General features: G+C 38.9%; 1 protein-coding gene across 1 annotated transcript in view; it reads right to left on the bottom strand.

Moving 5' to 3' along the window:
• The window catches only part of CTSE (cathepsin E), an 85,876-nt gene that overhangs the window by 31,532 nt on the left and 33,301 nt on the right, over positions 1–21,043 (bottom strand). The window contains exon 6 of the mRNA XM_053704668.1: positions 19,102–19,224. Coding sequence (XP_053560643.1) covers positions 19,102–19,224 — 123 coding nt within the window. The remainder of the gene's footprint in view (positions 1–19,101; positions 19,225–21,043) is intronic.

The raw sequence follows: 21,043 nt of genomic DNA, 5'->3' as shown, positions 1-21,043 counted from the left end.
CTCAAACCAGAACTCAGCAGAATTCTCTCATCAAAGCGCCCACAAAGCTGAAATGCAGCATAAACCAAGCCAAACCATGAACTCTGTTGATTTCACTAGAGAGAACTTGAGATCTCTTTGCACTAAAGACGATGTAAAGGAAATGATGCATGAGGTCAAAAATTGGTATGGGGAGCTAAAGAAAGATCTAACAAAGGTGGTGCAGAGAGTCACAAATTTAGAAGAGAATCACAACACCACCTTCAATGACATTCAACATGTTTCCCGCCTGGCATACGAACAAGAAGAAACAATCCACCATCTGCTTGAAAAAGTAGAAGATCTAGATAACCGGGGCAGGAGGAACAACCTCCGCATTACAGGAATCCCAGAAAGCATACAACCAACGGCTCTGGAGGGATGTCTTCAAAGCCTCTTTAAGACCCTCAAAGGAAATGAAGGAGCTCCAGACATCAACATTGAAAGGGCGCACAGAGCTCTGCGTGCTAAACCTCCACCAAAGGCCCCCCCGAGAGATGTCATCTTGAAACTTCTACACTTTAAAGACAAAGAGGAAATAATGAAATATGCCAGGCAGAAAAAATACTTCACACATGCGGGATGCAGAATACAAATATTTGCAGACCTCAGCCCTACTACTCTACAGAAGAGGAGAGACCTTAATCATATTACTACAGCACTGCGAGATCAAAACGTCCAATACAGATGGGGATTTCCAGTGAGCATTATTGCCTCTTAAGGAGACACAACTGCTATATACAGATCCGAGGAAGACTTACCACATTTCTGTGAGGCTTTACAGATTAACATCAGACCTACGGAGACACACAATCGCAACACAGCGGAAGGCCACTCTCCTATTAGGAGGAGCCATTCGCCGACAAGAGAAAACCGCAGGGACATTGACACTTCCTCCATTGCCCCTATCAGCAGCGACACAGGCATCAGCAAAGATGCCAGTTAACCCACAACTGCCTCCTGCTGGGTTATTAAACCACTCTATCTCTGAAACTGGCTACAGGTTGTAAGTTTTTTCTTGTTTATATATGTTTATAATTCTGTGTGGGAACACAGTTGTGGGATATTACCCACCTTATTACTGTTATAACTTTTTGACTCGCTTTAAGAATTGTTGTATTCTATCTCTTTTACCAAAAATTATCTAACAATTTTCTTTTTTTAGACTAACACTGAATTGTAACTCTACTAACTGCACGCAGTTCTTGAATTGTGTGACATTTCCAACATCTCCAACACACTCGCTGGGGGTCCCAGCGCTTGGTAAGCGGCTTTTTATTCTACCTATACACTTTCATATGACAAGAACTGCACAAAATAGCACGTGACACTGTTTACCCTTCATAGCAAACACATAGACAATTAAGCAGTAGACTAAGCATGGTAGACAACTCTGACAATGGCGCTAGGCCTATCACATTAATCTCTATTAACGCAAAGGGACTGAACAGTCCAGAGAAAAGGTCAGTAGCTTTCACTCAACTACAACACGCACTAGGGGATATAATCTTTATCCAGGAGACGCATTTTCAAATAGGAAAGGAACCCGCGGTTCTTCACCATAGATACAAATCAGCCTATCTGGCATCAGGTAAAGAGAAAAAAGGAGGAGTGGGAATCCTATTCAGTAATGCTATTAGCTTTCAGTCCAAACACATGATTAAGGACCCCAACGGCAGATATATCATCATCTCGGGCCTCCTCTACAATAATCCTGTGACATTTGCAAACATATATATCCCAAATACTGGCCAATCTATTATCTTTAAACAAATATCCCAGTTATTGCTTGAGCACACAAAAGGTATACTTTTTTGGGGGGGGGACTTCAATCTTCCATTAGATCCCTCAATGGACACCTCCACTGGCATGTCATGCACACCAAAACGAACTATAAAGGCTGTAAACACACAGATTCAACTCTTAAAGATGCACGATATATGGAGAACTATCAACCCAAGTAAAAAAGACTACACCTTTTATTCCCACCCACACGGCTCATATTCTAGAATAGACTATATTCTTAGTGACCAAGTAGGCTTATCCATGATTGACAATTCCACAATACTACCTCTCACTTGGTCTGATCACGCCCCGGTGCAATGTAAAAATTTTTGGCCATCCACACCTGTAATACCCTTTATATGGAGATTAGATGAAACCATGCTGGACAATCAGCTAACTAGGTCAGACATTGATACAGTTCTGGGGCACTATTTCAGGGAAAACACAACTGATGACATTTCCTACACAACAGTATGGGAGGCTCACAAATGTGTAGTAAGAGGGGAGTTTATCAAAATCAAAGCTAAAGACAATAGAAATAACAGACAATTTTTAAATTCTACTCTAGCTCAGATCAGATATTGGGAAAAAGAACACAAACAACACCCCGCTGCCTCCTCCATACTGACATCCCTCACACAAGCTAGGAATGATCTACATAGTCATCTTACCAAAATGTACCAGAGAAAGGCTACCTTCCGAAAGCAGAAATATTATGACCTTAACAATAAAGCGGGTTCATCACTGGCGAAAGCCATTAAAAGGAAACAGCTGAACACACATGTGCACACCATAAAAGACAGAGGAGGAACAGTATTCAAAGACAGTAAAAAAATAGCTGAGACCTTCAGACTATACTACAAAACACTATATAATTTGGACAGGGGGATATAGACCAATATCTAGCCACCCTTCAGCTTAATAAGCTGAAAGAAGAGGATGTGGAATTTCTAGATGCACCAATCACCATTGAAGAAACCAAACTGGCCATTAAGAGTATGCCCAATGGAAAAAGCCCAGGCCCTGACGGACTAAGTATAAAATACTACAAGACGTACATACACCACATACTACAACCCCTCACCTCCCTATTCAACTCAACCTTGAAAGAGGGAGGTTTTACAGAAAGTCTGCTGGAAGCACACATCACTGTCCTCCCAAAAGCAGGCAAATCCCCAGACAGACCCGAGAACTTTAGGCCCATCTCGCTACTGAATTCGGACGTCAAAATATACGCCAAAATTTTAGCCACTAGGATAAACAAAATCCTACCTGCTCTGATCCACCCTGATCAAGTGGGCTTCGTACCCGGAAGGGAAGCCCGAGATAATACACTAAAGATTCTACAACTCATGTCACACGCACAGGCCCAACATATCCCACTGGCACTAATTTCTACAGACGCGGAGAAGGCGTTTGACAGGGTACGCTGGCAGTTTCTGAAAGCGACCCTGTCCAAAATGAATTTTAGCAAACCCTTCATAGCTTTAATTTTCTCGCTATACAGCAAACCAACTGCACGGGTCAAAGTGAATGGCATCCTCTCTGATAAATTTAGTATCCAAAATGGAACGAGACAGGGCTGTCCACTCTCACCTGTATTGTTTGCCATTACTATTGAGGCCCTGGCACAGACTATTAGGTCAAATAAACAAATTAAGGGTATACATACCACCACACATGAACATAAACTGGCGCTATACGCTGATGATGTCATACTTACTCTCACTGACATAGACTTATCGATACCCAAGGCACTTGAAACATTTGCAGACTTTGGCAGGGTCTCAAACTTCCACCTTAATCTTAGCAAATCCGAATTCTTAAACATCACATACAAAGCCGACGAATTACTCAGGCTCCTACTAAATTGCCCCTTGAAAAAACAACAGATAAAAATGAAGTACCTGGGAATTTATTTGTCCCCAGACCCACAGGTGATGTTCCAGGCTAATTACAAACAACTGGAACATAGTCTGGTTGCTTACTTGTCCAGCTGGAGAAATAAATCTATCTCCTGGCTGGGACGCATCAACGTGGTGAAGATGAATGTCTTGCCCAGACTACTCTATCTGCTTCAAACAACTCCTATATCTCTCCCAGCACACTACTTGGACAGGATACAAGGACTCATTGATCAGTACATATGGAGAGAAATTAAACCAAGGGTAGCAAGACGTACATTATACTTTCCCAGAGACAAAGGAGGGCTGGGGGTTCCGCACATAGCCACATACAAACAGGCAATTGCACTACACAGATTGCTGGACTGGTGCCAAAATGACCCAAACAAAAAATGGGTTCAATTAGATTGTGACATAATGAATACAAACAATGTAGGTTTGACAGCTTGGGTTAACAAGAAACATAGGCCTAAGACGGTGGCAGATTACCCCCTCCTGTTGGAGTTCTATCAGGTATGGGACAGAATTATCAACACCTCAACACACATATCCGGAATAACATCACCACTTACCCCTATTTGCAACCATCCAGATTTGCCCTGGGACTTCAGGGAAACTAGATCGAACCAAATCACAAGTCTAGACAGGAGAGTGATCTCTGCATTGATAGAGGAACACAAGCTTAAGGAAGTTGGGGACATAAAGGAACAACTACCTGAACTGCCTATGAACTGGTTCACACATGCTAAAATATCCCACTACTTAAATACACATCAGCATAGGCAACATTTCATAAGACCAAACACCCCCTTTGAATCACTCTGCTTGCAAAACACAAAAACACAGCATGCAATCTCGAGACTGTATAAACTCCTCCTTCTAGGAGAAACAGAAACTCTGCCTTCCTATGTTAAGTCGTGGGAAAAAGAGCTGAATACAGACATTACATACCAAGAGTGGCAGACAGCCTTTCAAGCTACTAAAAAAATCATCAATCTCGGCCAGAATTCAAGAGTCAAACTACAAGTTTCTCTCCAGGTGGTACCTCACCCCAATTAGAATACAGCACATATACAGGTCACCCTCCGGGAAATGTTGGAGAAATTGTGGAGGAGAGGGCTCCTTGCTACACATATGGTGGGAATGCCCCAAATTAGACACATACTGGGTAGAAGTCCTCTCTCACATTAAAAACGTATTAGGCTGTACTGTGCCTAATGATCCCAAGATTCTTCTATATCTCTCGCTGCCTAGGATTGAGGGCAAAGAGCATAGAGCATTATTGATGATCATGCTGAATAGTGCTAAAATATTAATTCCTAAAAACTGGAAAACACACACTGTCCCGACACTGTCAGATTGGAAAACACAGGTCACCATGTTACTTCAACTCGAAAGGTACCACCACTTAGTGCAGGGCACCACTGACATACACGAGCTTATGCTGTCAGCATGGGCAAATGGAGAAGCACACCTCACAGAATAAGATACTAGGCGACTATAGAGATATATATACTCAAGCTTGCCGCTGGGATACCCCCGCCCTTCATTCTTTACCTCCTTTTTACATATATTCTTTTTCAGTGTATAAGCAATGTAGATACTTTTGGAACTCAATGAATGCACTTCTGTTTCTTAGATCACTGTTTATATAACGTTTCAATGTTGAAACAAAGACATGGAACTAAATAAGCTCCTCTGGTGTTGACACAGGAGATGATGATTGGATATTGGACACTACAGACATTCAATTTACACCCTTTGAGAGATTAACAGATTACACTGTAACATTTGCTATGATTGTTATGTTTATATTTTCAATAAAGCTTTTGAAACTTAAAAAAAAAAAAAAAAAAAAAACATCTACATTTGTTTTCGTTAAAATTTATGTAAAATGTTTCAAGGCTACAGGTGTAAAGTTCACCTGTTGCTTCAATACTAGACATGTGCGATTTGGTTCAGTTCGATTCGGAAATTCGGAAAATTCTGCAAATTCGGAGATTCGGATTGAACCGAATCTCCGAATTAAAATAGTGCCAAATCTACCGAATAAATCCGAATTACTTCGGATTTATTCAGATTCATTCGGATTTATTCAGTAGATTTGGATGGCCATGCATTACACTAGTAATGTACAGTATATTAGGTTATATCACTCTGCTATGGGTTACACCTAATGTACTGTACATAATACTAGTCTAATCCCACCTAACACTTACCGAAATTCCGAATTTCCGAAACGAATCGAACCAAATCCAGCCGAATTTATTTGAATCTGAATGAATCCGAAACAAATCTGAACCGAATTGATTCGAATCCGAATGAATCCGAAATAAATCCGAACCGAATTGATTCAAATTTTTCCGAATTCAAATCGCTCCGAACCGAAATTCGAAAAAATCTGAATCGATCCAAACCAAACCGAATTTTTTCGCCATGCACATGTCTATTCAATACTTCCCTTAATGTGCTCTCCAGAGCATGTAGCGCTCACTAAGGTAAGTATTAAATCCTTTAAAAAAATTAAAAAATAAACAAATGAATACTGACAATTTTTGGTTGGCGTATTCATTCGGATATGCATTTTGTTAAAACAAAATGAATATACTATTTTCGTCATAAATGTGAATTCGTACAAAAACAAATGCAAATCTCGAGTAGGGAATTTAGTAAATGAATACATAGGGCTTGATTTATCATTCATATTCTCCTAGATTTTCTAATAAAAGTTCTCATTAGAAATAATTCTCCTATTTATCATTCAAAAATGCACCTAAAATTGGGCAAGTTCGACTGCAAAATTCTCCTACTCTGTTCTCACTCTCCTTGGAGAACATGTTCTCCAAAAAAGGGTTAAATTAGATCTTTTTAGTCGTATTTCATATAGTTCCCCTCATAATTCTCCTACTTACAAATTTATCATTTATATTCTCATGTGGAGGACTGAAAGTTCTCCTGCAAGTTCCTGCATTAAAGTTCTCTATAGCTACAGTGAAGAACAGCATTAGAAATCTATTCTCTACCAGTTGTAGAAGCAGTTACACAAAAAAAGGGCTCTACAAGGTGCAAAACTTATCTATAACAAAGCACAATAATAATGGTTATTGGAGCACAATAATAATTTATGAAGGAGTGAAAAAAATATATATAATGGAGTGCCAAAATAATATATAACAGAGCACAAAAATGAGGCATAAAAATAAGATATAAAAAAGCGCTAAAATTGAAGCACAAAAACAATGAAAATGTAGATCTATTTTCTTATATTAAAGTTTTCTGAAGAGGGGCGTTAACAAAGCTAATAGGAAGGCTGTATAAAGATTTCTATTGGTTTATATACTGTACGATTGACATGGAGAATAGATGCTTATTTTTAGTGATAAATAAGGAGACAATACTAATCCGAATGGAGAAATTTATCATTATTTCTCCTCAGCTCTCTGAAGGAGAAAAAAATACTTTTTTATGATAAATACGGGCGCATATGTGTGCCTCTCCATAGGCGTCCACGTGGAGAACTGATAGGAGAACAGAAAGGAGAATTCCCCAAATGATTGATAAATCGAGCCCATAATAGATACAAAGGCCTCTATTTATCAAGCCGTCAACCACAAATACGCTGGAATTCCACAGCGTATTTGTGGCGAGGCTGATTCGCCATAGTTATCAAGCCCTACAGTATGGCAAAAGTAGAATCTAGTGACGTAACATACGATCCGCCGGACTCAGTCCGACACAGATCAATGGTTACGTCACTGCAGATGTTCCGAACGCAAGTTCGGCACAATCTGACTACTTTTGGTAGTTATCACAGAACAACCAGGTACGCTCGCCACTATTCCGGCCCTGCGTACCAGGTTTTCAATCCGCCATCCTGGAGGCGGCAGATATCATAGGAATCAATGGGAGTCTGACAGCAGCGAGAGCTCATGTTCTCTGCTGCCCGATATCCCATTGATTCCTATGGGAAGTGTCTGCACCTAACACCCTAACATGTACCCCGAGTCTAAACACCCCGAATCTGTCCCCCTTACACCGCTGCCACCTACTTTATACTTATTAACCCCTAAACCGCCGCCCGACACCACCGCCACCTACATTAGACGTATTAACCCCTAAACTGCCGCCCTGCCACCGCCGCCACCTACATTATACTATTAACCCCTAAACTGCCGCTCCCGGACCCCACCGCAACTAAATAAAATGTTTAACCCCTAAACCGCTGCTCCCGGACCCCTCCGCAACTATAATAAATTTATTAACCCCTAAACCGATGCTCCCGGACCCTGCTGCCACCTACATTATACCTATTAACCCCTAATCTGCCGCCCCCTATACCGCCGCCACCTACATAAAGTTATTAACCCCTATCCTGCCGATCCCGGACCCCGCCACAAATAAATTAATTGTTTAACCCCTAAACCGCCGCTCCCGGAGCCCACCGCCACCTACATTACATTTATTAACCCATAATCTACCCCCCCCTACACAGCCGCCACCTACATTATATCTATTAACCCCTAAACCTAAGTCTAACCCTAACACCCCCCTAATTTAAATATAATTTAAATTAATCTAAATAAATATTCCTATAATTAAATAAATTATTCCTATTTAAAACTAAATACTTACCTATAAAATAAACCCTAGGATAGCTACAATATAACTAATAGTTACATTGTAGCTATTTTAGGGTTTATTTTTATTTTACAGGCAACTTTGTATTTATTTTAACTAGGTACAATAGTTATTAAATAGTTATTAACTATTTAATAGCTACCTAGTTAAAATAAATACAAATATACCTGTAAAATAAAACATAACCTAAGTTACAATTACACCTAACACTATACTACAATTAAATAAATTAAATGAATTAAATACAATTACCTACAATTAAATAAAAATAACTAAAATTAACTAAAGTACAAAAAAAAACTCTAAATTACAGAAAATGTAAAAAAATTACAAGAAGTTTAAACTAATTACACCTAATCTAAGCCCCTTAATAAAATAAAAAATCCCCCCAAAATAATAAAATTCTGTACCCTATACTAAATTACAAATAGCCCTTAAAAGGGCATTTTGTGGGGCATTGCCCCAAAGTAATCAGCTCTTTTACCTGTAACAAAAGAAATACACCTCCCCAACATTAAAACCCACCACCCACACCCAACCTTACTCTAAAACCCACCCAAACCCCCCTTAAAAAAACCTAATACTAACCCCCTGAAGATCACCCTACCTTGAGCCGTCTTCACCCAGCCGGGCCAACAAATCCAGGTCCAATCCGGCCAGAAGAGGTCCTCCAGATGGGAAGAAGTCTTCATCCAAGCGGCATCTTCTATCTTCTTCCATCCGACGAGGAGCAGCACCATCTTGAAGACATCCGACGTGGAGCATCCATCGATCCCGACGACTAAACGACGAATGACAGTTCCTTTAAATGACGTCATCCAAGATGTTGTCCCTTGAATTCCGATTGGCTGATAGGATTCTATCAGCCAATCGGAATTAAGGTAGGAAAAATCCGATTGGCTGATAGGATTCTATCAGCCAATCGGAATTGAGGTAGGAAAAATCCGATTGGCTGATGAAATCAGCCAATAGGATTGACCTCACATTCTATTGGCTGATTGGATCAGCCAATCGGATTGAACTTGAACTTCGGATTTTTCCTACCTTAATTCTGATTGGCTGATAGAATCCTATCGGCCAATCGGAATTCAAGGGACGCCATCTTGGATGACATCATTTAAAGGAACCGTCATTCATTGTTTAGTCGTCGGGATCAATGGATGCTCTGCGCCGGATGTCTTCAAGATGGTGCCGCTCCTCGTCGGATGGAAGAAGAAAGAAGATGCCGCTTGGATGAAGACTTCTGCCCATCTGGAGGACCTCTTCTGCCCGGATTGGATGAAGACTTCTGCCCATCTGGAGGACCACTTCGCCCCCCGAATTCGCTGAGGACTTAGGCCGGGCTGGGTGAAGACGGCTCAAGGTAGGGTGATCTTAAGGGGGTTAGCGTTAGGTTTTTTTAAGGGGTTTGGGTGGGTTTTAGAGTAAGGTTGGTGTGGGTGGTGGGTTTTTCAATGTTGGGGGGGGGTGTATTTCTTTTTTTACAGGTAAAAGAGCTGATAACTTTGGGGCAATGCCCCGCAAAAAGTCCTTTTAAAGGCTATATGTAATTTAGTATAGGGTAGGGAATTTTATTATTTTGGGGGGATTTTTTATTTTATTAGGGGGCTTAGATTAAGTGTAATTAGTTTAAACTTCTTGTAATTTTTTTTATTTTCTGTAATTTAGAGGTTTGTTTTTTTTGTACTTTAGTTAATTTTAGTTATTTTTATTTAATTGTAGGTAATTGTATTTAATTCATTTAATTTATTTAATTGTAGTATAGTGTTAGGTGTAATTGTAACTTAGGTTAGGATTTATTTTACCGGTAAATTTGTAGTTATTTTAACTAGGTAGCTATTAAATAGTTAATAACTATTTAATAGCTATTGTACCTAGTTAAAATAAATACAAAGCTTCCTGCAAAATAAAAATAAACCCTAAAATAGCTACAATGTAACATTTATATTGTAGCTATCTTAGGGTTTATTTTATAGGTAAGTATTTAGTTTTAAATAGGAATAATTTATTTAATTATAGGAATATTTATTTAGATTAATTTAAATTATATTTAAGTTAGCGGGGTGTTAGGGTTAGGGTTAGACTTAGGTTTAGGGGTTAATAGATATAATGTAGGTGGCGGCGGTGTGGGGGGGGGTCAGATTTGGGGTTAATAAATGTAATGTAGGTGGCGGTGGGCTCTGGGAGTGGCGGTTTAGGGGTTAAACATTTTATTTATTTGCGGTGGGGTCCGGGATCGGCAGGATAGGGGTTAATAACTTTATGTAGGTGGCGGCGGTATAGGGGGCAGCAGATTAGGGGTTAATAGGTATAATGTAGGTGGCAGCGGGGTCCTGGAGCGGTGGTTTAGGGGTTAATATATTTATTATAGTTGCGGCCGGGTCCGGGAGTGGCGATTTAGGGGTTAATATATTTATTTAATTGTGGTGGGGTCCGGGAGTGGCGGTTTAGGGGTTAATAAGTTTATTTAGTTGCGGGGGCTCCGGGAGCGGCGTTATAGGGGGTAAAACAGTATAGTATAGTGTGGGTGCTTAGTGACAGGCTAGCAAGAAAGCTGCGAATACCCGATAAGCAGCGAGATCGATGACTGTTAGTTATCAACAGTCCGCTGCTCATCGCACCGTTCTTGGTGCACGGCTTTTTGACTGCTTTCTTGATAAATTTGGCAAACGTATTCAGGTCCGCGGCGGCGATGTTAGGCGAGCTTAGGCGAGCGTATTGGGGCCGGCGAATGCTAGAAAGTATTTATTTATTTGCGGTGGGGTCCGGGATCGGCAGGATAGGGGTTAATAACTTTATGTAGGTGGCGGCGGTATAGGGGGCAGCAGATTAGGGGTTAATAGGTATAATGTAGGTGGCAGCGGGGTCCTGGAGCGGTGGTTTAGGGGTTAATATATTTATTATAGTTGCGGCCGGGTCCGGGAGTGGCGATTTAGGGGTTAATATATTTATTTAATTGTGGTGGGGTCCGGGAGTGGCGGTTTAGGGGTTAATAAGTTTATTTAGTTGCGGGGGCTCCGGGAGCGGCGGTATAGGGGGTAAAACAGTATAGTATAGTGTGGGTGCTTAGTGACAGGCTAGCAAGAAAGCTGCGAATACCCGATAAGCAGCGAGATCGATGACTGTTAGTTATCAACAGTCCGCTGCTCATCGCACCGTTCTTGGTGCACGGCTTTTTGACTGCTTTCTTGATAAATTTGGCAAACGTATTCAGGTCCGCGGCGGCGATGTTAGGCGAGCTTAGGCGAGCGTATTGGGGCCGGCGAATGCTAGAAAGTAGACAGCTTGATAAATAGAGGCCAAAGATACAAATATATTGATTCAAATTTTTCTAATTCAAATATTGCATAATTCAAATCAAATTATTAGAATTATTTAAATTAAATATTACATTTAAAGAGAGCATTAGAAATACTATTACAAAAATATTGATTAGAATTTTTGTAATTCGAATATTGCATAATTCAAATTAAACTATTGGAATTTTTTTAATTGAATATTGCATTTAAAGTGAATGTAAGTTTTTTCTAATTAATTGTTACCTACTTATTCCCAATATTATAAATAGTCAAACCGCAATAATCTCAGTGCAAAATAAATTTTCTTTATCGTTATTTTTATTTATAAACTTATTTCCGTTCTATGCATTGAACTCCTCCCAACCGTCTTCTTCCGGTTTTTCCCCCAGCATCATTGAAATATCTAACGCCCACTCGATGACGTCGCTGCTAATCGCGTTCACGATCCGGGCTCTCATTTGCGCATGCGTTTACTATTAGCATGACAATACTGAATGAATAAATTATTCCGTCGACATATCGCGCATGCGCAAATCGCGGACGCGCATTGAGGTGGTAATGTCATCGGGTAGTTTGCGCATGCGCAGTAGATTCGCGTGACGTAGGTAACAACTGGCCTGACGCCCCGGGGAAAAGGAAAATAGTTCTAAATAGAACTGTCAATCATGAAAATAATGTGGGCCCATAATGTCGGGCGGAGGAATTGCCGATAAGAATACAAGGCAAAGTATTAATTATTTCTTTTTAGATTTCGATGTTGCGATTTTGATGAATGAAACTCACTATTATTTTCGAAAATACACACAATGATGCAGAGCAAGTATGTTGACTTTACATGCACTTTAAAGAAAGCATTAGAAATGCTATTAAGTTAAACAAATGTTAGAATGCTGTACAAACATTCAAAATTCAAACAAATGAATATGTTAAAGTTGGTTTAGTTTTTTTGATTGTTGCAAAACATTCGCCCATCCCTAATGCTGAGAACGTAATTTGCATTCTGCCTCTTCTGAGCACATGAGCAGAAACAGAGTTTCTGGCTCTCTAGCATTCACTGATTAATAAACCAGCTCATGTTAGTCTAGAAGATGTATTACATCAAACTAGATAAGTCCTCTTGTAGAGACCCTAGCCCCCTTGTGGGGCTGCACAAATTAATTTAAAAAAAAAGAAGGTAAAATCCATTTAAAATGATAAATAATATTACAGCAATTAAACTGTTTTATATCCTGACCCTTTAATAAGACTTTTGTGGATGGAATACTTTGGGTTCAGCATGAAAGAGAATGGGCATTGGTGGACTGAGCATTTAGGCATTCATCAATGGACAGAGGGTCTGCTGTCAGTGGGGGGCTGTCAGTAGCAGTTCTATGATTTGAACCTAAAACAGAATGGCTGACCATAGAAAAATGTAGGCTCAGGTTGTTTTTTTAAGTCACAGAATTAATGTTGATGACTCTGGGGCCCATTACATAATTTTTCCAGGTTTTTGTGAGTTGTGAGTTTTAAATGTAGGACATTTTTATTTTTTAGTTAAACAAAAAAACAAGGAAATCCCAGGTTCTTCACTTACTTAACTAATGGAAATTTTAAACTAAAGTCAGTTGCATGATGCAAGCCTAACAAAAATAATGGCACCTCGCTATAAAGGTCTCCTCCTGAGCACAGGTGATTGGCGGCTATGGATATATAATTTTCCTTCACTGGCTAAAGTCCAGTTTAGAAGAACAAGCGCATTGTCATTACATAGCATACTTTAATTATATGTTTGACCCCCACAGTAGTGCATAAGTAAAATGCTCTAGAGCATTATAGCATTTTACTATTGCACTGTTATGCCCTTTAATTAACAGCAATGGTTAATGCTGCTGTGGAGAAAGAGGGAAAGCACTGAAGCAAGGAATTTCCCCATTTTTCCCATTCAAAAAATCAAATAAAAAATCAAATCTTTTCAATGTTATTTCCCTATCTCTAAAAAGATATTTATATGATAAATACAAGTTACTTGACATTTTGCCTCTAGTTCATTGCAATGAATTTCAGCCAAATGATACAAACAAGGGCGTTGCAACCATTAATCCGCCCTAAACACATACAAAACACAGAAGTGATAGCGGATAGACATCCAATGCCACTGGCAAAACTCGCAGCTTACTTGGCACTCTCAGAAGATCAAGTTGACATCATGTGACTCAGCCAGCTAACCGCAGAGCAGCATGAGTGCAAAGTCCAGTAGAGAAATGAACAGATCAATATCAAATACAACATTCAGGATTGCCAGCACTCAGAGGTATACAGCTAAAGTAAAATCTTATCCTTTTAGGTGCCTGGGTGGGCATATATTATGTTAAAATGTAATTTCATGTATATTTTATAAACATCTTTTGTAAGTGCAAGAGTAAACATTAATCCAAAATATGGCATGCTGGTAATATTGCACAATGTTAATACAAGTACAATCCCCAAATCAGAAATTTAAAAATCAAAACCTATTTTGAAATCCAAACTTTTTAATTGATATTTAAAAAAAAATATATCATAAGTTGCTATTTTTCCCTATCTGTAAGTCACAATCTTCTCTACCTAATTGTTTTTTTTTTTTTTTGTGTGATCTAAAATGCAAATAATGGTCTATCGCCTAGATTTAGAATTCTGCGGCCAAAGGGGTGTGTTAGCTACGCTGGCTTTTTTCTGGCCGCACCTTTTAAATACCGCTGGTATTTAGAGTTCACAGAATGGCTGCGTTAGGCTCCAAAAAAGGAGCGTATAGCATATTTACCGTAACTTCAACTCTCGATACCAGCGGTGCTTACGGACGCGGCCAGCTTCAAAAACGTGCTCGTGCACGATTCCCCCATAGAAAACAATGGGGCAGTTTGAGCTGAAAAAAAACCTAACACCTGCAAAAAAGCTGCGTTCAGCTCCTAACGCAGCCCCATTGTTTTCTATGTGGAAACACTTCCTACGTCTGCACCTAACACTCTAACATGTACCCCGAGTCTAAACACCCCTAACCTTACACTTATTAACCCCTAATCTGCCGCCCCCGCTATCGCTGACCCCTGCATATTATTTTTAACCCCTAATCTGCCGCTCCGTACACCCCCGCCACCTACATTATCCTTATGTACCCCTAATCTGCTGCCCTAACATCGCCGACCCCTATATTATATTTATTAACCCCTAATCTGCCGCCCCCAACGTCGCCTCCACCTAACTACACTTATTAACCCCTAATCTGCCGACCGGACCTGAGCACTACTATAATAAATGTATTAACCCCTAATCCGCCTCACTCCCGCCTCAATAACCCTATAATAAATAGTATTAACCCCTAATCTGCCCTCCCTAACATTGCCGACACCTAACTTCAAGTATTAACCCCTAATCTGCCGACAGGAGCTCACCGCTACTCTAATAAATTTATTAACCCCTAAAGCTAAATCTAACTTTAACCCTAACACCCCCCTAAATTAAATATAATTTAAATCTAACGAAATTAATTAACTCTTATTAAATAAATTATTCCTATTTAAAGCTAAATACTTACCTGTAAAATAAACCCTAATATAGCTACAATATAAATTATAATTTTATTATAGCTATTTTAGGATTTATATTTATTTTACAGGTAACTTTGTATTTATTTTAACCAGGTACAATAGCTATTAAATAGTTAAGAACTATTTAATAGCTAAAATAGTTAAAATAATTACAAAATTACCTGTAAAATAAATCCTAACCTAAGTTACAATTTAACCTAACACTACACTATCAATAAATAAATTAAATAAACTACCTACAATTATCTACAATTAAACCTAACACTACACTATCAATACATTAATTAAATACAATACCTACAAATAACTACAATTAAATAAACTAACTAAAGTACAAAAAATAAAAAAGAACTAAGTTACAAAAAATAATAAAATATTTACAAACATTAGAAAAATATTACAACAATTTTAAACTAATTACACCTACTCTAAGCCCCCTAATAAAATTACAAAGACCCCCAAAATAAAAAAATGCCCTACCCTATTCTAAATTTAAAAAGTTCAAAGCTCTTTTACCTTGCCAGCCCTGAAAAGGGCCATTTGCGGGGCATGCCCCAAAGAATTCAGCTCTTTTGCCTGTAAAAAAAACCATACAATACCCCCCCCCAACATTACAACCCACCACCCACATACCCCTAATCTAACCCAAACCCCCCTTAAATAAACCTAACACTAAGCCCCTGAAGATCTTCCTACCTTATCTTCACCTCACCGGGTATCACCGATCGGTCCTGGCTCCAAAATCTTCATCCAACCCAAGCGGGGGCTGGCGATCCATAATCCTGTGGCTGAAGAGGTCCAGAAGAGGCTCCAAAGTCTTCATCCTATCCGGGAAGAAAAGGCGATCCAGACCGGCAACCATCTTGATTCAAGCGGCATCTTCTATCTTCATCCGATGAGGAACGGCTCCATCGTGAAGACCTCCAGCGCGGATCAATCTTCTTCCAACGACGTCCAACTGAAGAATGACGGTTCCTTTAAGGGACGTCATCCAAGATGGCGTCCCTCGAATTCCGATTGGCTGATAGGATTCTATCAGCCAATCGTAATTAAGGTAGGAATTCCGATCAGCCAATAGAATGCGAGCTCAATCTGATTGGCTGATCGGATCAGCCAATCGGATTGAACTTGATTCTGATTGGCTGATTCCATCAGCCAATCAGAATTTTCCTACCTTAATTCCGATTGGCTGATAGAATCCTATCAGCCAATCGGAATTCGAGGGACGCCATCTTGGATGACGTCCCTTAAAGGAACCGTCATTCTTCAGTTGGACGTCGTCGGAAGAAGATTGATCCGCGCTGGAGGTCTTCACGATGTAGCCGTTCTTCATCGGATGAAGATAGAAGATGTCGCTTGGATCAAGATGGTTGCCGGTCTGGATCGCCTCTTCTTCCCGGATAGGATGAAGACTTTGGAGCCTCTTCTGGACCTCTTCAGCCGCAGGATTATGGATCGCCAGCCCCCGCTTCGGTTGGATGAAGATTTTGGATGATACCCGGTGAGGTGAAGATAAGGTAGGAAGATCTTCAGGGGCTTAGTGTTAGGTTTATTTAAGGGGGGTTTGGGTTAGATTAGGGGTATGTGGGTGGTGGGTTGTAATGTTGGGGGGGGGGCATTGTATGTGTTTTTTTACAGGCAAAAGAGCTGAATTTCTTGGGGCATGCCCCGCAAAGGGCCCTGTTCAGGGCTGGTAAGGTAAAAGAGCTTTGAACTTTTTAAATTTAGAATAGGGTAGGGCATTTTTTTATTTTGGGGGGCTTTGTAATTTTATTAGGGGGCTTAGAGTAGGTGTAATTAGTTTAAAATTGTTGTAATATTTTTCTAGTGTTTGTAAATATTTTATTATTTTTTGTAACTTAGTTCTTTTTTATTTTTTGTACTTTAGTTAGTTTATTTAATTGTAGTTATTTGTAGGTATTGTATTTAATTAATGTATTGATAGTGTAGTGTTAGGTTTAATTGTAGGTAATTGTAGGTATTTTATTTAATTTATTTATTGATAGTGTAGTGTTAGGTTTAATTGTAACTTAGGTTAGGATTTATTTTACAGGTAATTTTGTAATTATTTTAACTATTTTAGCTATTAAATAGTTCTTAACTATTTAATAGCTATTGTACCTGGTTAAAATAAATACAAAGTTACCTGTAAAATAAATATAAATCCTAAAATAGCTATAATATAATTATAATTTATATTGTAGCTATATTAGGGTTTATTTTACAGGTAAGTATTTAGCTTTAAATAGGAATAATTTATTTAATAAGAGTTAATTTATTTCGTTAGATTTAAATTATATTTAACTTAGGGGGGTGTTAGGGTTAGACTTAGCTTTAGGGGTTAATCCATTTATTACAGTAGCAGCGAGATTCGGTCGGCAGATTAGGGGTTAATAATTGAAGTTAGGTGTCGGCGATGTTAGGGAGGGCAGATTAGGGGTTAATACTATTTATTATAGGGTTATTGAGGCGGGAGTGAGGCGGATTAGGGGTTAATAACTTTATTATAGTAGCGGTGCAGTCTGCTCGGCAGATTAGGGGTTAATAAGTGTAGGCAGGTGGAGGCGACGTTGAGGGGGGCAGATTAGGGGTTAATAAATATAATATAGGGGTCGGCGGTGTTAGGGGCAGCAAATTAGGGGCACATAGGGATAATGTAGGTAGCAGCGGTTTACGGAGCGGCAGATTAGGGGTTAATTATTGTAGGTAGCTGGCGGCGACGTTGTGGGGGGCAGGTTAGGGGTTAATAAATATAATATAGGGGTCGGCGGTGTTAGGGGCATCAGATTAGGGGTACATAAGTATAACGTAGGTGGCAGTCGGCAGATTAGGGGTTAAAAAAAATTAATCGAGTGGCGGCGATGTGGGGGGACCTCGGTTTAGGGGTACATAGGTAGTTTATAGGTGTTAGTGTACTTTAGAGCACAGTAGTTAAGAGCTTTATAAACCGGCGTTAGCCTAGAAAGCTCTTAACTACTGACTTTTTTCTGCGCCTGGAGTTTTGTTGTTAGATTTCTAACGCTCACTTCAGCCACGACTCTAAATACCGGAGTTAGAAAGATCCCATTGAAAAGATAGGATACGCAATTGACGTAAGGGGATCTGCGGTATGGAAAAGTCGCGGCTGAAAAGTGAGCGTTAGACCCTTTAATGACTGACTCCAAATACCAGAGGGCGGTAAAAACCAGCGTTAGGAGCCTCTAACGCTGGTTTTGACGGCTACCGCCCAACTCTAAATCTAGGCCTATATTTTTTAAAGCAACTATTACCTTTCTGATCACAGTACTGTACTATCTATCTGAGGGTGCTATGTATACAAATGTATTAAAAGTTATCAGGGCCGGCTCAAGACATTGTGCTGCCTGGGTCCGAGATTACAATGACGCCCCCAATAATAAAATTATTGATTAACATATCAGCCTACTAGCCTGACCACTGACATTACTAAGCTTGCCTACCTGCATGCAACCAATGCTTATGCACAATTTCAGCAAGTGGGAAAGAAACAATGGGTTGATTCTGTGTCTTTGTGCATTCCCACACAGAGACAGAAGACAGGGGTCTGACAGTGACTGACTCAGTCAATATAGTGCTGCCCCTTGTCAAGTGCTGCCTGGGTCCCTTGGACCCACTTGGTCCCATGGTTGAGCCGGCCCTGAAAGTTATATAAAACTACCTTTAGGTTCCATATTAAAACTGTATAAGGACATGTAAATATTGTCTAAATGGCATAAGATATTGTTGTTTACACTTGGTCCCATTTTACAGATGCAAATATTCCAAAATCCAAACTATTCCGATATCGAAACCGGTCCTGGGCAGTTTGGATAAAGGGTTTTCTACCAGTATATGTGAAACTACTGATTTGAATGACATTATCATGTTAGTACTCACTTATCCAGCTGGATCTGCCAGTATCCTTGGTTAGAAACGGGGACCCAGTTTAGCTGACCAGAGAAACGAGATGAATCAAATCCCCCAAAAATCAGTTCTCCTCCAACGGAAGAGCTAGAATCCCTGAAGAAGGAAGTAAATGAACTTGAATGAAAAGAAAATTTGTAGCAATATTTTGACTCAAAGTTAGCAAAAGTGCTCCTAACGTTGGATTCAATTGATTAGAAAAATATGTTATAAATATAAATGTAAAATACAATATAAATAACCTACATAGAGCTAGATAAACAAAATAACCTACATAGGGCTAGATGAACAAAATAACCTACATAGGGCTAGATGAACAAAATAACCTACATAGGGCTAGATGAACAAAATAACCTACATAGGGCTAGATGAACAAAATAACCTACATAGGGCTAGATGAACAAAATAACATACATAGGGCTAGATGAACAAAATAACCTACATAGGGCTAGATGAACAAAATAACCTACATAGGGCTAGATGAACAAAATAACCTACATAGGGCTAGATGAACAAAATAACATACATAGGGCTAGATGAACAAAATAACATACATAGGGCTAGATGAACAAAATAACATACATAGGGCTAGATGAACAAAATAACCTACATAGGGCTAGATGAACAAAATAACCTACATAGGGCTAGATGAACAAAATAACATACATAGGGCTAGATTAACAAAATAACATACATAGGGCTAGATGAACAAAATAACCTACATAGGGCTAGATGAACAAAATAACCTTCATAGGGCTAGTTGAACAAAATAACCTACATAGGGCTAGATGAACAAAATAATCTACATAGGGCTAGATGAACAAAATAACCTACATAGGGCTAGATGAACAAAATAACATACATAGGGCTAGATGAACAAAATAACCTACATAGGGCTAGATGAACAAAATAATCTACATAGGGCTAGATGAACAAAATAATCTACATAGGGCTAGATGAACAAAATAATCTACATAGGGCTAGATGAACAAAATAACCTACATAGGGCTAGATGAACAAAATAACATACATAGGGCTAGATTAAAAGTGAGCACAAAAATATGAATATTATTGTGCTTTTACATTGCTAGAGTAAAATCAATAGTGCTTATATTTGTGTTCTCTTATTACAAGTCCAAAGCAATATTTTATCACACAAGTAATAGTCTAGGTCTAATCCACTCTAACATCTGGATGACAGATAGTGTGGATTTTCTAAATCTTCCACATAATAGACTGCTATGGGGATGTGCTGAAAAACTCTTGTCGGTTCCTGAGCACTAGGCCAATGGTGCACTAAACATCCACTCAAGTAGTGGAGTTCTTCACTTAGCTATATAATATAGTATTTTATTGAGATGCATGTAAGTATAAAATACTTCATACACCCAAACATATACATACCTACATATATAAACACACATATATAAATACGCACATACATACACATACCTACATATATAAACACACACATACATACAACATACAAATGCGCACATATATAAATACACACAAATATATACACATTTATTGACACGCATACATACATATACACATATATAAACACACATACATACATGTACACAGATATATAAATACACACATAAACATACATATATACACATTTATTGACACGCATACATACATATACACATATATAAACACACATACATACATGTACACAGATATATAAATACACACATAAACATACATATATACACATTTATTGACACGCATACATACATATACACATATATAAACACACATACATACATGTACACAGATATATAAATACACACATAAACATACATATATACACATTTATTGACACGCATACATACATATACACATATATAAACACACATACATACATGTACACAGATATATAAATACACACATAAACATACATATATAC

Source organism: Bombina bombina, chromosome 3, assembly GCF_027579735.1.
Source record: "Bombina bombina isolate aBomBom1 chromosome 3, aBomBom1.pri, whole genome shotgun sequence".
Taxonomy (NCBI): Eukaryota; Metazoa; Chordata; class Amphibia; order Anura; family Bombinatoridae; genus Bombina; species Bombina bombina.
The sequence above is the reverse complement of the archived record's forward strand: the minus strand, read 5'-3'. Positions and strand labels throughout refer to the sequence as shown.